At 53.2% G+C, this 13,974-nt stretch overlaps 1 protein-coding gene and 1 long non-coding RNA gene across 3 annotated transcripts in view; one reads left to right on the forward strand and one right to left on the reverse strand.

The window, feature by feature from the left end:
* On the reverse strand, positions 1–6,293 carry LOC113899898. 2 transcript variants are annotated; one of them, XR_003513028.1, is made up of 4 exons: positions 6,206–6,290; positions 4,321–4,423; positions 2,486–2,557; positions 1–224 (listed from the first exon to the last, which is right to left on the reverse strand). It is a non-coding gene; the product is annotated as an uncharacterized LOC113899898 (long non-coding RNA). The 2 variants fall into 2 exon arrangements; XR_003513029.1 differs by lacking the exon at positions 4,321–4,423 and having other exon boundaries at positions 6,206–6,293.
* Positions 6,242–13,974, forward strand: part of JPH4 (junctophilin 4) — a 10,224-nt gene continuing 2,491 nt past the window's right edge. Inside the window, 6 exon segments of the mRNA XM_027553260.1 lie at positions 6,242–6,860; positions 7,383–7,561; positions 7,563–7,933; positions 8,673–9,444; positions 12,906–13,024; positions 13,375–13,907. Of these exon segments, the coding sequence (XP_027409061.1) occupies positions 7,551–7,561; positions 7,563–7,933; positions 8,673–9,444; positions 12,906–13,024; positions 13,375–13,907 (1,806 nt within the window). The 5' untranslated portion in view covers positions 6,242–6,860; positions 7,383–7,550.

The following is a 13,974-nucleotide window of genomic DNA, read 5'->3' on the forward strand; positions in this document are numbered from 1 at the left end:
GGCTATTTCCCTGCATTTATTCCTGGCACACCGTGTTTTGAACAGTTGTTCCCATTTTTCTTCGAAGATGTCACTTAAAATTTTTTTTTTTCAATTTTTCTATTTTCATCAGAGAGAAAGAGTCAAGTAGATGTGAATCTGTCTTTAACACATGCTAATTCTCCGTTTAATAAGGAAATTCTGTGGGAAGTAGCAGTTGCAGCTGCAAGAGGTGAAATTCCACCCTGGAAAATAAGATGGGGGAGCACAACTGAGTCCAGAGTGAACATCAGAAACTGAGACACCTGAAACAGAATGCCAAGTATTCACACACATGCGATGACTGCAGTTTAAGGTCTCCACCCGCTACCTCCTGCTGTTCGGGCAGTTGCCAAAAAGGAATGTGGGGAATGATTGGATTGGCTGTATCCTCAGGTTATCTTCATGTACAAATATAAACCATTATTATGAGTTAAAACAGGATACTAGTGTGGGATTTAGGAAGGCACAGGGGTTTTTTTCCCCTTCATATCTGACTCTGGCCTTGAATCTCAGCTTCTCCACGCCCCCGGCTCCTCCCTCTGCTGTAGGGCCAGCCTGCCCTGCTCTGAGAATCTCCAGGATTGGAATCCCACCTCCCATCCACACATGCACGGGGCTAGGACTCAGAGAAAGCTGTGATGAAACAAGGCACAGACGAGTGCTGTAGCAGAATGTAACCTGGCTGGTTTCTTTGCCTATTGGGCATCTTACCCTGCCACCTCCCATGGCTCAGAGGTACGGGCTCCAAGACCAACGACCTGGAAGATACCCAGGCCTTTCTTCCCCTGATCCTCTGATCCCCACCCCAGTCATTTAAAGCATACAAACACGTGCTCCTCAGTGTGAGGCACGGTACCTCAGTGTGCACCCAAATCTAAGTCAGCCCTAATGACAGCCTGTTATCCCCTCTCCTTCCCATCCCACCCCGGGAAAAACTTAGGTTCTTTTTCTCAGCTCCACTGGATGATGTTGAAGGCCCAACCCCATAGCATAACCCCCAGAACCACCCCTCTTTCCAACACCAAGCTGCTCCCTTCACAGCCACCATAGGAAACAAATGAGCTTAGGAGGGATGAGGGGTACCAGATGATGCCGGACTTTGCCAAGCATAGATCCCTTCAACAGAATCTGAAGTTCTTGTCCTCTCCCACAGGGGAAAAATGGATATCCAGGCCCCATTTGCCCATGTTCAGAGGATTCACAGTCCCTGAAGGCCCATCCTTGGGTCTTTTAGTCCATAGACTTTGGGTTAAAAATCCCTGCTCTGTAGAGAACCCAACCCCACAGAGAGTGTGGGAAAAGAAACAGAAACAAGGTCTCAAACACCCTTTCCCTTCTGGCAAGCCAAAACCGGGAGCAGGGAGAGGCAGGAGTGGCCACACAGGGAAAGACAGCATATTGAACATTCTAGAATCATGATCTGATGAGCAGGGGAAGCTTTGTGTCCCAACAGCTGTGGCCAGACAGAGGTAATGCAGTGTCTGGACCCTGGCCATTCTTACCCTCTCTCCCACCATGGGGATCTCTGGCCCCATCCTGACCCCTGGTGGCTGCCAATGGGATGAGGCGAGAGAGCTTCCCAAGCTCCCCCCTGCCCCGTGGGGGTTGGAAGGGGAAGCAACATTGGAAGATGAACTTCCAAGCCTACAGGCCCCTGCTGGGGTCCCCAGGAGATATCAGCATGTTTCTCAGGGTGCTTCAGGGGGTTGACTCAACTACAGTGCCTTCTCAGTCTAAGCCTGGCAATCAAACAAATGTACATGAAAAAAAACATTTTTCACCTGTCAAGTTGGCCAAAGGTGTGTGTGTGTGTGTGAGAGAGAGAGAGAGAGAGAGAGAGAGACTGAAAGAGGAAATAGACAAAACAGGCTCTATCTTGAAAGCAGGACTCCATCTTGGGCCAGACTGTGGACTTTGAGCTATATGCCCAGTATCTATGGAAACAACACACAAACTGGAAAACCAGGCCCCAGGGCTCTTCCCTAGACTCTCCTTAGCCTAAAAGAATATGCTAATTATCTGTGTAACTGATTAGAATCATATATTCTATTATACTTATTGGAGTATGACCACAGGCCTATTGATAATTGCCCACTGTTAACTACCTAGGCTTAAGGCATATGAATCACCGGGTTAACTTTGATTGTATCTTTGTTCAGATTAGTTTCAGGGAATTTGGGGAGGTGGGTTTGGGCACGTACACTTAGGGTATATAAGGTTTTCACAAAAACTGGCTGGGGTCCTTGGCTAAGAGGAGACTCTGCCTTGGGCCCGCCGCTGTAATAAACTGCACTCCACTATCTGCACTGTCTTTCTGAGTGAGTCTGTTTCCCGGAACGCGTGGCTACAACGTGACAAATACATGAAGGCAATCAGACCAGCATTCTCATGCACAACTGGTGAGAGTACAAATTTGTGCAACCTTTCTAGAAGTGATTCTAGCCAAATAAATCCAAAATCTTACCAAGTGTTTCTATCTTCTGGTCCAGTAATTCTGGGAAATTCAAGAAATCAACAGACTGAAATAACATGATGCCTGGGTTTTGAAATAAATAGAAGAGAAAACAAGATTAGCCAAAAGTGGTAACTGTTGAAGTTGGGGGATGGGCATATAGGAGTTTTCTATTCTATTTTTTGTTTATCTTGGTATAGGCTTGAAATTTTCTGTGATAAAACTTTATATGTATTTTTGGCCACACCATGCAACTTGCAGAATCTTAGTTCCCAGACCAAGGATTGAACCCGGGCCACTGCAGTGAAAGCACCAAGTCCTAACCACTGGACTGCCAGGGAATTCTCAAACATTTTTTAAGAAAAGCATCAGAAATGCAAGGATTTGTATAAAAGGTGTTAATCTGGGGGAATTGCCTGGTGGGCCAGTGGTTAGGAGTCTGCATTTTCAATGCCAACAGAGTGGGTTCAAATCTTGATTAGGGAGCAAGAATCCCACAAGCCTTGTGGCATAGTCAAAAGAAAAAAAATTGATGTTAATATTTAATAATAAAAACTATAAATAGCATAAATATGCTATGCTAGAATGGTTCAACAATTTATGTTGCATCCAAACAGTGAAATATTACGCAGTCATTAAAAATTCAAGGATGTTTGAATGATATGAAAAATTGCTCACAGTGTAATGCAAAGCAAATAAGTTGGATACAAAATTGTTTATGCAGTATTTAAATAATTATGTTAAATAAAAAATGCATAGAGGAGAAGACAGTATGAAAACATTAATACACTTGATTGCTAGTCATGCAATGACTATGGGTGATTTTTACTCTTGATACTGTGCTTTTGTATTTCTACATGTTTAACTTTAATAAATAGGCCCCCAAAATTGCATTTGTTAAAATAATACTCTTGAGAGTCTGACAGATATTCAACTCCAACGGCTGCCACATATTAGCTGTGCAACACTGAGCAAGTTAACCTCTGGGTCTCAGATTCCTCACCTATAAAACTGGCATAATGCCACCTATTTTTCAAGCCCCATTTACTGGGCATTTACTATGTACGACGCACTAGACCAAGTGGTTCTGCCTCGCTGTATAATCACATGTGCTACTCATACATGATCATTTCAATCCTCACAACAAGCTGAAGTGTAGGTTACAGTGTTCCCATTTTAGAAATACACAAACTGCGGCTCGGAAAAGTTAAGGACTGTGCTCAGCTTTACCCAGCTAGCCGGCAGTAGAGTCAGGGTTCAGACGGAGGCCTGTCCGTCTTTGCCAGCCCAGTTCTTGGCCTCCTGTCTGGGCTGCTCAAAGTTAGTTTTGTTATGAGGATTGAATGAAGTAACACAGGTGGAAGACCACCCACAGTGGGGCTCCGAGTCCAGAGCTGCTTCATATAGTATTGGCTCCCTTTTCTACGACCCTCCAGGCCTTAGGAAATTGTGGCAGAACAAACCATTGCAACCTCCAAAGGAAAAGAAAAAGGCATCTTGACCCTAAAAGAAGGGTTATAGGACCTGTAGAGACAGACCAGAGAGGGGCTGGAAAACTGCCTTTCAGGGCAATATGAGGGGCTAGGACTGTGCGTGCCCCGCAGTTTCCAGGGTAGTCCTGCCAGGGACTTCATCAGACGATACCTTGATTTGCAGCTTAGAATTCAGTACTGAGTCACCCTGCCAATAAGCATTGCTCCCCACTTTTCACTTACCCTGCCACCATTCCTCCCTAAAACACAGGGCACAAGTATCCCCAGACCCATAGTTTTGTTTTTCTCTTCTTGTTTCCTACCCTTTTTTTTTTTTTTTTGGAGAAAAGGGGGATCTTAGGGTCTGAATAGTACCGTGTGCTGTGTGGAGAAGGAAGGCCTTGGTATCTAGGGGTGAGTGTTGCAATGCAGTTGAGCCTATTCCACAGCTCCTGGATTCATCTTCAATGCTCTTTCCCTAGGGAGCCAGCGAAAGTTAGGCTCTTCTCTATTTCTACCCCTAGTTCATGGTAACATGAACTACTCTAGAATTGCTTGTTCGTTGTCTGTCTTCTCTACTAGATAATAAGCTCCATGAGGGCAGGCACCACACTGTTCACCACTGAATCTGTCTCCCCTGCAACATGCCTGATACATCGTAAACTATGTACATGTCTCTCCATTCAGCAAGAAAGAAAGCGAAGAGAGAGGGGAAGGGAGGACCTCTCCATCAGCAGCCTTGTCCCAAGTAGACCCACAGTGGCCCCATTCCATGCTAAGCTCTTAGATGTGGTCCCAACCCTGAAGGCTTAACATGTTTCTCCAACCTCATATCCACCTTTAGAAAAACAACGTGCAAGAGAAATTTCCTTTTATTCCAAACTTCATGCTCTTTTACCTCAGTACTCAAAATGGATCTCCTGAGTTTAAGGGCAGATTCCAAGTACAAGGGATTCCTGGGAGGAATTATTCCTGGGAGGCTCAAAAGGCGTCTCTGTCTGTCCTAATCCTAGTTCTGCCACCTCTGCTGTGTGACCTTGGGTAAGTGATCTCCCCTCAAACCCTGGCTGGGCCTTGTTCTCGTCTCTGTAAAATGATAGGGTAGACCAGAACTTGTATGAAAATGAAAGCACTTGAGAGAATTCCCTGGCAGTCCAGTAGTTAGGACTCAGCGCTCTCGCTGCTGGGGCCCTGGGTTCAATCCCTGGTCCAGGATATAAGATCCTGAAAGCAGCCAAAAAAAAAAAAGAAGAAAAGCATTCATTTGCAGTTGACTCTCTACCCTGTTGTGGGTAACTGGACAGCATTCTCCTTCCTAATGCTTAGGGGCAGGGTAGATTCAGTGTCTGAGTAAGCTGAGAAGAGGAAAGATGTGCCTACTTCTGTCTGTAAACAGGAAGACCCAGGCTGTGTGGCCCCTCTGGTCAGGGAGCCTCAGGGAGCAGTGGAAGGCTGAAGGGGACCTTGCCACAATAAAGCACCCCCCCAAAAAACACGTCATTGCCTCTAGGTTTGCAAAAGAGAAGACTCCAAACACCCAGGTTCTTCGTGGCACCACCCAAGCAAGACCCCTGTTCCCTATTTAAAAACAATGCACCCCCTCATGCCTGCCCTTCCCCTCCCTGGGAAGAACCCAGGGAGAAACAGTGGAGGGGGTGGAGGATTGTGCAGCCAGGCCTCCTGGCAGGGCCCCATTTCAAGCTCGCTCAGAAGGCGCAGGTGCAGAGCCTCTCGGTCCACTGCAGCGGTTTCTTAGGGAGGACAGTGGACTTGGTGGACACAGGCGTCCAGGCCCAAAGGCTTCCTGACTTCAGTCCAAGCAGCTGGCAGGTTCATCCTTCTTTCCAGGGCCCCACAAACACCACTTCCGGCCCTCCAGCCCCTGCTTGGGCTCCTCCTGCCTAGATGTCTCCCCAGGCCCGCCCTCCCCGTGGAGAGCTTTCTCCTTCCCTCACAACCCTTATTTCACTCTCTCAGTCTCCATATCTATTTCTTCTCCCTCCTTCTCCTCCTCCCCTGCCTCTCTTCTGCTTGCCATCCCTCACCAGCCCCGGAATGGGTCTCCCTCCCCTTCTCCTTCTCCGGCAGAATCTCCCCCCGCCTTAGCTCTCATCCCTGCACCTCTTTCTTTGTATTCTTCTCGCCCTCTCCCGGCCCCGCCAGCATCTCTCCTCCCCCGGCTGGCTTCGGCCTCCCCCAGCCTCCCCATCTTCAGCTCAGTCTCCTCCCCCTGGCTCCTCTCCCCTCCCCTCAGCCTCACCCCACTCCCGGCCTGCACCCCAAGGTTTCTTTTCACCCTGTGGGGCTCGGTGCCTCTCTTCGTCCACTCTACTGGCCTCCTCCCTCAGCGCAGGTAGAGCAGGCACCCATCCTTTCCTGCCCCGCCCCCAACGCTAACACCGCCGCTGCCTCTTCAGCCGGGTCTCCTCCTCTCCCCACCCTCTCCTCTCTTCTCTCTGCCCCTTTAAATCTGCCTGGCCCAGCCTCCCCCGCGATGCTGGGAGGGAGCAAACATTGATTTGTGCTGGGATGGAATCAGAATTTTGATTTTTTTTCCCCTCTCCCAACCATAAGAAGAAAATAATAAAAACACCCCCTCTTGATAGCCCCCTCTTTCTTCCCATCCAGCTCCCAGCTCCTCTTCCTTATCTCCATCCAAGGCAGATTTTTTTTTCCCTACACTGTTCTCATCTCCCCCTACCCCTGCCACTACCTCGCGCCCCCTCCCTCCACCGCCTGCTCCTCCAGCTGGGGAGAGAGGGGACTCTCTCCTGCGGCTCCCCCACCTCGGCTCTTTGGGTTGGAGCAGTCTCTCCGGAAGGGGAGGGGGCTTGGCTTGTCTGGGCGAGGTGGGAGTGGAGGTCTCCGGTCATGGATGCTGTGCCTGGGAGGCAGCCTGAGCCCCAGCCCACATGGTGAGTAACCTGCCTCCTCCCTTCTGCCTGTCTACCATCCCTACCCTTGCCTTTCCCCTGCAGAGCCTCCCCCAGCCCCATCCTCTCCCCCACCAAACCCTCTACCCACCTTGCTCCGATCTCCCCCGTACATTTTCAACCACCCCCACCCTTGCCAGGGAAGCCAAAGAACCGGGGCAGAGAGGTCCTGACAGCAGGCAGGGAAGCGGGTGGCCTACGATTCTGCCCAGCCCCCGTCTAAGGACCCCCGCCTACTGCCATCCACACTCGATACTTTGGGGTTCCAGGTTGGAAAAGTGGGACTCCCGCTAGGGGTGAGGACCCCAAACCCGGGGAGCGGCCCTTTATAAGAAAAGAGGGGTGGGGGAGCACTGTGCCTCCAAAGCTTAGGAGCTGCTGGAAGATGCTGCCGAAGGGTGGGGGGTTGGGGGGCGGTGCTGGTGCCCCGGAGCCACTGGGCCAGGGAGCGGCGGGCAAAGAGGAGGGGCCTCCCTCGCCACTTCCCCCCCTCTTTCTCCGCAGCCACTCAGGATGAGGGTCCGGCCCTGCCAGCCCGCGCTGGGGCCCCCCCGCCCGGCCCCGGTCTAACTGCCCCCGCCCCCAGGCCTCGCCCGGCTCCCAGGCCCCCAGCCGGCTTCTCCAGCCCCAGGATGCGCTGAGCCACCGGGGGGCTGAGGCCGCGCCAACTACATGCATGTCCCCCGGGGGCAAGTTCGACTTTGACGACGGGGGCTGCTACGTGGGGGGCTGGGAGGCGGGGCGGGCACATGGCTACGGCGTGTGCACGGGGCCCGGCGCCCAGGGCGAATACAGCGGCTGCTGGGCGCACGGCTTCGAGTCACTGGGCGTCTTCACGGGGCCCGGCGGACACAGCTACCAGGGCCACTGGCAGCAGGGCAAGCGCGAAGGGCTGGGCGTGGAGCGCAAGAGCCGCTGGACGTACCGCGGCGAGTGGCTGGGCGGGCTGAAGGGGCGCAGCGGCGTGTGGGAGAGCGTGTCCGGCCTGCGCTACGCCGGGCTCTGGAAGGACGGCTTCCAGGACGGCTACGGCACCGAGACCTACTCCGACGGAGGTGCGGGGCCCTGCCCACTGTCTGTCTGCTCGTCCGCGTGCGCCTCCCCGCTGGCCTGCCCCGCTTATGCTTTCCCCAGCCAGACGCCCCTGTGCTCCACTGTCGTCCTACACTCCTTCCCCATCGATAAGCGCCCCTGCGCCCATATTTCTGCCCTCTCCCCCCATCATCACACACGCCTCATTTGCCTGTTCCCTGCCTGTTTTTTCCTCTCCCCCATCTGCCTGCCCTCTCCCCTTCCTTGTATGCCTGACCCTCACATCCCGCCTCTCTGACCCTCACCACCCCGTCTGCCAGTCCCCCCCATTCCCCCCCTCCACCTGCCTGACCCTTACGCCTCTGCTCTGCCTGTCCCTTCACATCTCCTCGGCCAGCTTGCCCTGAGAGTTCTCTTTGCCTGCCATGTGTCATCTATACAGCCCGTCGCCCTGCCCCTCACGCCTTCTGGACTGCCTGTCCTTCACACACCCCAGCCTGCCTGTCCCTTCCCCTTTCCCCTGTCTACTCTCACGCCCCTAATCCATGCATCTCCTGCTACCTGCAGAGTCTTCACTCGGCTCTTCCACACCTTGTGACCCAACCTGGCCAGTCCCCAGTTCCTAGTGCCCCTCCCCGACCTCCACGCCAACTGCCCCCACCTCTCCCACCCGACTCTGAGGCTTCCAGGGGCGCATGGGGCTGGGGGTGCAAGGAACGGCAGGTCCTGACTCTTTCTCCCGCTCCTACCCCGCCCCCGCAGGCACCTACCAGGGCCAGTGGCAGGCGGGGAAGCGCCACGGCTACGGGGTGCGCCAGAGTGTGCCCTACCATCAGGCGGCGCTGCTGCGCTCGCCCCGCCGCACCTCCCTGGACTCCGGCCACAGTGACCCCCCGACACCGCCCCCGCCCCTGCCCCTGCCCGGCGACGAAGGAGGCAGCCCGGCCTCTGGCTCCCGGGGAGGCTTCGTGCTGGCCGGGCCCGGGGACGGTGACGGCGCGTCCTCCCGAAAGCGCACCCCCGCGGCCGGCGGGTTCTTCCGCCGCTCGCTACTGCTCAGCGGGCTCCGGGCGGGCGGGCGCCGAAGCTCCTTGGGCAGCAAGCGGGGCTCCCTGCGCAGCGAGGTGAGCAGCGAGGTGGGCAGCACGGGACCCCCGGGCTCCGAGGCCAGCGGGCCCCCGGCCCCAGCGCCGCCTGCCCTCATCGAGGGCTCGGCCACTGAGGTGTATGCGGGTGAATGGCGCGCCGACCGGCGCAGCGGCTACGGCGTGAGCCAGCGCTCCAACGGGCTACGCTACGAGGGCGAGTGGCTGGGCAACCGGCGGCACGGCTACGGGCGCACCACCCGCCCCGACGGCTCCCGCGAGGAGGGCAAGTACAAGCGCAACCGGCTAGTGCACGGGGGGCGCGTGCGCAGCCTCCTCCCTCTGGCCCTTCGCCGGGGCAAAGTCAAGGAGAAGGTGGACAGGGCGGTCGAGGGTGCTCGTCGAGCCGTGAGCGCTGCCCGCCAGCGCCAGGAGATCGCCGCTGCCAGGTGGGCACCCACTGCAGAGCCCGAAGCTGGGTTAAGGCAAGAATGTACGCCGTGGATACGGAAGGGTTGGGGGGGCGGTGGGCGTTGCTTAAAGGGGGACCAAGACCCAAGGCCTAGGACCTGGCAGTTGTAGCCCTGGGAATTTGTTGTGTTTATATCTGAGGCTACAGGTGGACTTAGGTGTAACTGTGGGTGGCTGGGTATTTGAGGGAAGCCCTGTTAGACTATAAGTGTGTCTCAGTGTCTTTTGTAGGGAGTGTGTCATTGTTGTGTGTGGGAGTAGCAATGAGCGCTGCCTTGTGCCGGCCCAGGAAACCTCTTGGAACTCAGACATGTTCCTAGTCTTCCTCATCTTGTAGCTGATCCAGCCTCCAGGACTCTGCTGCTGGGAGCAACAGCCCCAGGCAGAGAGACAAGAGGTGTACATGCCTAACCACATCCAAGCCAGCCCACAGTCTGATAACATTTCAGCCTTAGGCCTGGGGAAGGTCTAGTTTGTACAGCTGATCTGGAAAGTGAAAGTCGCTCAGTTGTGTCCGACTTTTTGTGAGCCCATGACTATACAGTCTATGGAATTCTCCAGGCCAGAATACTGGAGTGGGTAGTCTTTCCCTTCTCCGGGTGATCTTCCCAACCCAGGGATTGAACCCAGGTCTCCCATATTGCTGGCGGATTCTTTACTAGCTGAGCCACAAGGGAAGCCCAAGAATATTGGAGTGGGTAGCTTATCCCTTCTCCAGAGCATCTTCCCGAACCAGGAATCGAACCAGGGTCTCCTGCATTGCAGGCGGATTCTTTACCAACTGAGTTATCACGCAAGCCCACAGCTGATCTACCCACCTGAAAAAATAGTCCCTCTCAGCTCTGACTCCTCGGACTCCCTTAACCCAACTGATAAAGGTTGGAGGGAAGCAGACTTGCCTGTAAATGAAATTTTCTTTCTGTAAATCAGATTACATTTCATGCATCAGGAACCTCATTATCTCAAGCAGTGCAGTCCAGTAGGAATATAATGTAAGCCTAATACATAATTTTGAACCTTCTAGTAGCCATATGAAAAAAATAGGAAGAAAAAGATGAATTTAAATAATATATCTTATTTAAACCAATGTATCCAAAATATTATCATTTCAATCTAAAATAAGTATGAAATAATTAAGGAGAGATTTTTATATCACCCCCTCTTTTTTTCCCTAAATCTTTGAAATCTAATATATATTTTGCATTTAGAGTACAACATTTAATTTGGACTAGCCTCATTTTAAGTGCTTAATTTTAAGTGCTTAATGGCTTGTGACTGAAGAAAGCCAAAAAATCTATTTGTAATGAGTTCATAAGCTCCTAATTATACAATTTACACATAGGAATTTTTAGATATTGTTTTTTCTTGAAAGGGGAGGGCACAGTTGAAGGATCTTGTTTGAAATTTGAGAGGGTTTCAGTGGATGAAAGTCAAGATATGTCCAAATATGCTTGGGTGTAAAGTGTGTGTGTGTGTGTGTGTGTGTGTGAGAATAGGTCATATCCAGAGTAGAGGCCTGAACCAGAGAATGTCTATGTCTGTGTGTGGATATATGTGAGTTTCTGGATGGTTAGAGTCCAGGGCCTTGAGCCAGGGAAGGGGGAGGGCAGAGCACCAGGGAGCACTTTAGGCTGGATAGGGAGTGGGCATGTGCAGGAAAAACTGGTCTCAGTAGCCAGAAAGATCAGGCAGTAGGAGGAAGCTGGTTGATCTCCCCAGCAACAGGCCTGGCAAACTTGATTGGCTGCTGGTTGCCATGGAAACAGCAGAGCCTCAGCAGCAGGTGCACATAGACTACATCATTCAGGTAGCCTGAGCCTGGCCTGACTCCTGAACACAGACTGGGTCTAGTGGCTAGGCTCTGACCAACCATACCCTCCGAAGTGAAAAGCACAGACCCTTGTCAATGTTGCAGTTTCCTGGCCACCAACAGAACACAATGCGACCCCAAACTGTGATCCTAATCCCCTGTCTTAAACTCTGAGACCAGCTCAGTTTCAGACCAGGGCTAAGCATATAGATCCTGAAAGCTGTAAGACAGAAGAACAGGGAGGGGTATCTGAGATCCCTCTAAGCAGGTTCTAACAGTCCTTGACCGACCAGGTCTGAGGGGAGGAAGCTAACCACATCTCCCACAGTATATAAAAAGGAAGTAGACCTAAGATGGTAGGGGACACCTTGACCCTCTCCATACCCTGATACCCAGACCACTTTCCTAGGCCAGATAAAACAAGCCTAGGCCCGAGGGAGTCGTAGGTCTTGATACATTCAAGCCCATGGCAAGTATATCTGATTACGTTTACCTCTGGTCCTTCAGTCAAGATTACCTCTGCCTCTGATCCTACACCCCATCTTCAGTCAAGATTACAGAACTAATGCATTAATGAATAAGGCATCTATGAATAACAGCAGAGGGTAAAAGGGAGGGGAAAATTGAGGAAACATCTGACGTCAGATGGAAAACTGAGAAATAAAAAAGAGGAAGGGATTGATAGTGCTTCAAGATTACCTGTAACTGAGGAGCAAGGCTGGGCTTCCCTGGTGGCTCAGATAGTAAAGAATCTGCCCGCAGTGCAGGAGACCTAGGTTCGATCCCTGGGTTGGGAAGACTCCCAGGAGGAGGAAATGGCTACCCAACCCAGTATTCTTGCTTGGGAAATCCCATGGACAGAGAAGCCTGGCGGGCCACAGTCCATGGGATCACACAGAGTTGGACACGACTGAACAACTAACACTCAAGGAGCAGGGCAGGGTTGAAGGCTGGTTGTGGAAGGGAGATTAAGCACTCACCCAGAAGGTATAATCACAATGGTGAGAAAGCATGCATGTTAGCAGGGAGAGGGAATAGGTAGTGGCAGAAAGGGGAGACCCACCCAGTTCCAGAGCTCAGAAAGGAGGAGATGGGGTGAGGGACAGTGACAGTGATCAGGGGCAGGGGAGAAGGATGTGATAACAGAAGTAGCTGAAGAAAAGATTTTAAATTCTCGTAACACAGGAGGTATCAACACAGCAAAGTGGCATAGCTTCTGAGCACCAAGCAGGTGAGCTGCAGAGAGGTGCTAAGAGAGTGAGGCCTCATTTGTCATTGGGAGGGAGCAGGACAGGAATGGAATTACAGGGCTGCCGGCAGCAGGGAGGGCCTGGCCTCTGCAGCTGGGGGAAGGGAAGTGTTACTATTGGGTGAAATGGTGGAGGGGTGCGAGAAGAACGGGAAGGTGTGATGACAGCAAACCCAGCCCAGGTATTGGAGAGGAAAGCAAAGGCCAGCTGCCCTGCCAGGCCGTGGAAGGGGAGCAGCTGGCAGAGTGTGAGCCAGCTTGAGGCTGCCAGAGGTGATCTCAGATCTGGGGGCTGTGACATGGGGGGTGGTGGGTTGGGAGGGAGATGGGTCAAGGGACTGGAGTAGGTCTATTAAGACCCTGTCCCCGGAACCCGACAGGGCAGCAGACGCCCTTCTCAAGGCAGTGGCAGCCAGCAGCGTTGCCGAGAAGGCTGTGGAGGCAGCTCGAATGGCCAAACTGATAGCCCAAGATCTGCAGCCAATGTTGGAAGCCCCAGGTAAGGTGTGGGTAGCCTGAGGCGGGGTAGGGGGTTGGCTTCCTGGGAGCTGGAGGGACCTGGGCTTGGAAAAGGGGGCAGTGAATCCCTGCAGGGGACTGGGGATGGGAAAAGCCAGGGTATGAGAGTCTAAGGGGACAGAGGGTGGGGACCAAGCCCAGTTGTTTAAGAACTAAAGTAGGCATTTGAAAAATAGAGTAATAAGGACTGGGGGTTGGAACCTGGCATTTAGAAGCTGTAAAGTTGGGGTACCAGAGTCCTGAGGGGTGACCAGACAGAGAGATAAAATCGTAGCTTTGGTAGCCCAAGGCTAGTTCAGCACATCTGATTCATAGCTGTCCCTACCCCAGGCCGAAGACCCAGACAGGACTCGGAAGGTTCCGACACCGAGCCCCTGGATGAGGACAGCCCTGGGGTATACGAGAATGGACTGACCCCCTCAGAGGGCTCCCCTGAACTGCCCAGCAGTCCTGCCTCCTCCCACCAACCCTGGCGACCCCCTACCTGCCGGAGCCCACTGCCTTCTGGAGGGGACCGGGGTCCCTTCTCCAGCCCCAAAGCTTGGCCTGAGGAGTGGGGGGGCCCGGGTGAGCAGGCAGAGGAACTAGCTGGCTATGAGGCTGAGGATGAGGCTGGGATGCAAGGGCCAGAGCCCAGAGATGGCTCCCCACTCCTTGGAGGCTGCAGCGACAGTTCTGGAAGTCTTCGAGAGGAGGAAGGGGAGGATGAAGAGCCCTTTCCCCAGCTGAGCACCCCAGGGGGCTCGGAGCCAGAACCTGCAGCTTTGCCAGTCCTGAGGGGCCTGTCCTCGAGGGGTCCTGAAGCCGGGTGCCTGGTGGAAGAGGCTGAGGAGGCTGCTGCAACGGAGAGGCCTGCCCAGCCGGTAAGAAACTCTCCCCCGCCACCAACCTTGTGCCTTCTGAGTCTCCCATCCTTTCTGGCCCTGCTAC

This window comes from Bos indicus x Bos taurus, chromosome 10 (genome assembly GCF_003369695.1).
Source record: "Bos indicus x Bos taurus breed Angus x Brahman F1 hybrid chromosome 10, Bos_hybrid_MaternalHap_v2.0, whole genome shotgun sequence".
In the NCBI taxonomy this organism is placed as follows: domain Eukaryota; kingdom Metazoa; phylum Chordata; class Mammalia; order Artiodactyla; family Bovidae; genus Bos; species Bos indicus x Bos taurus.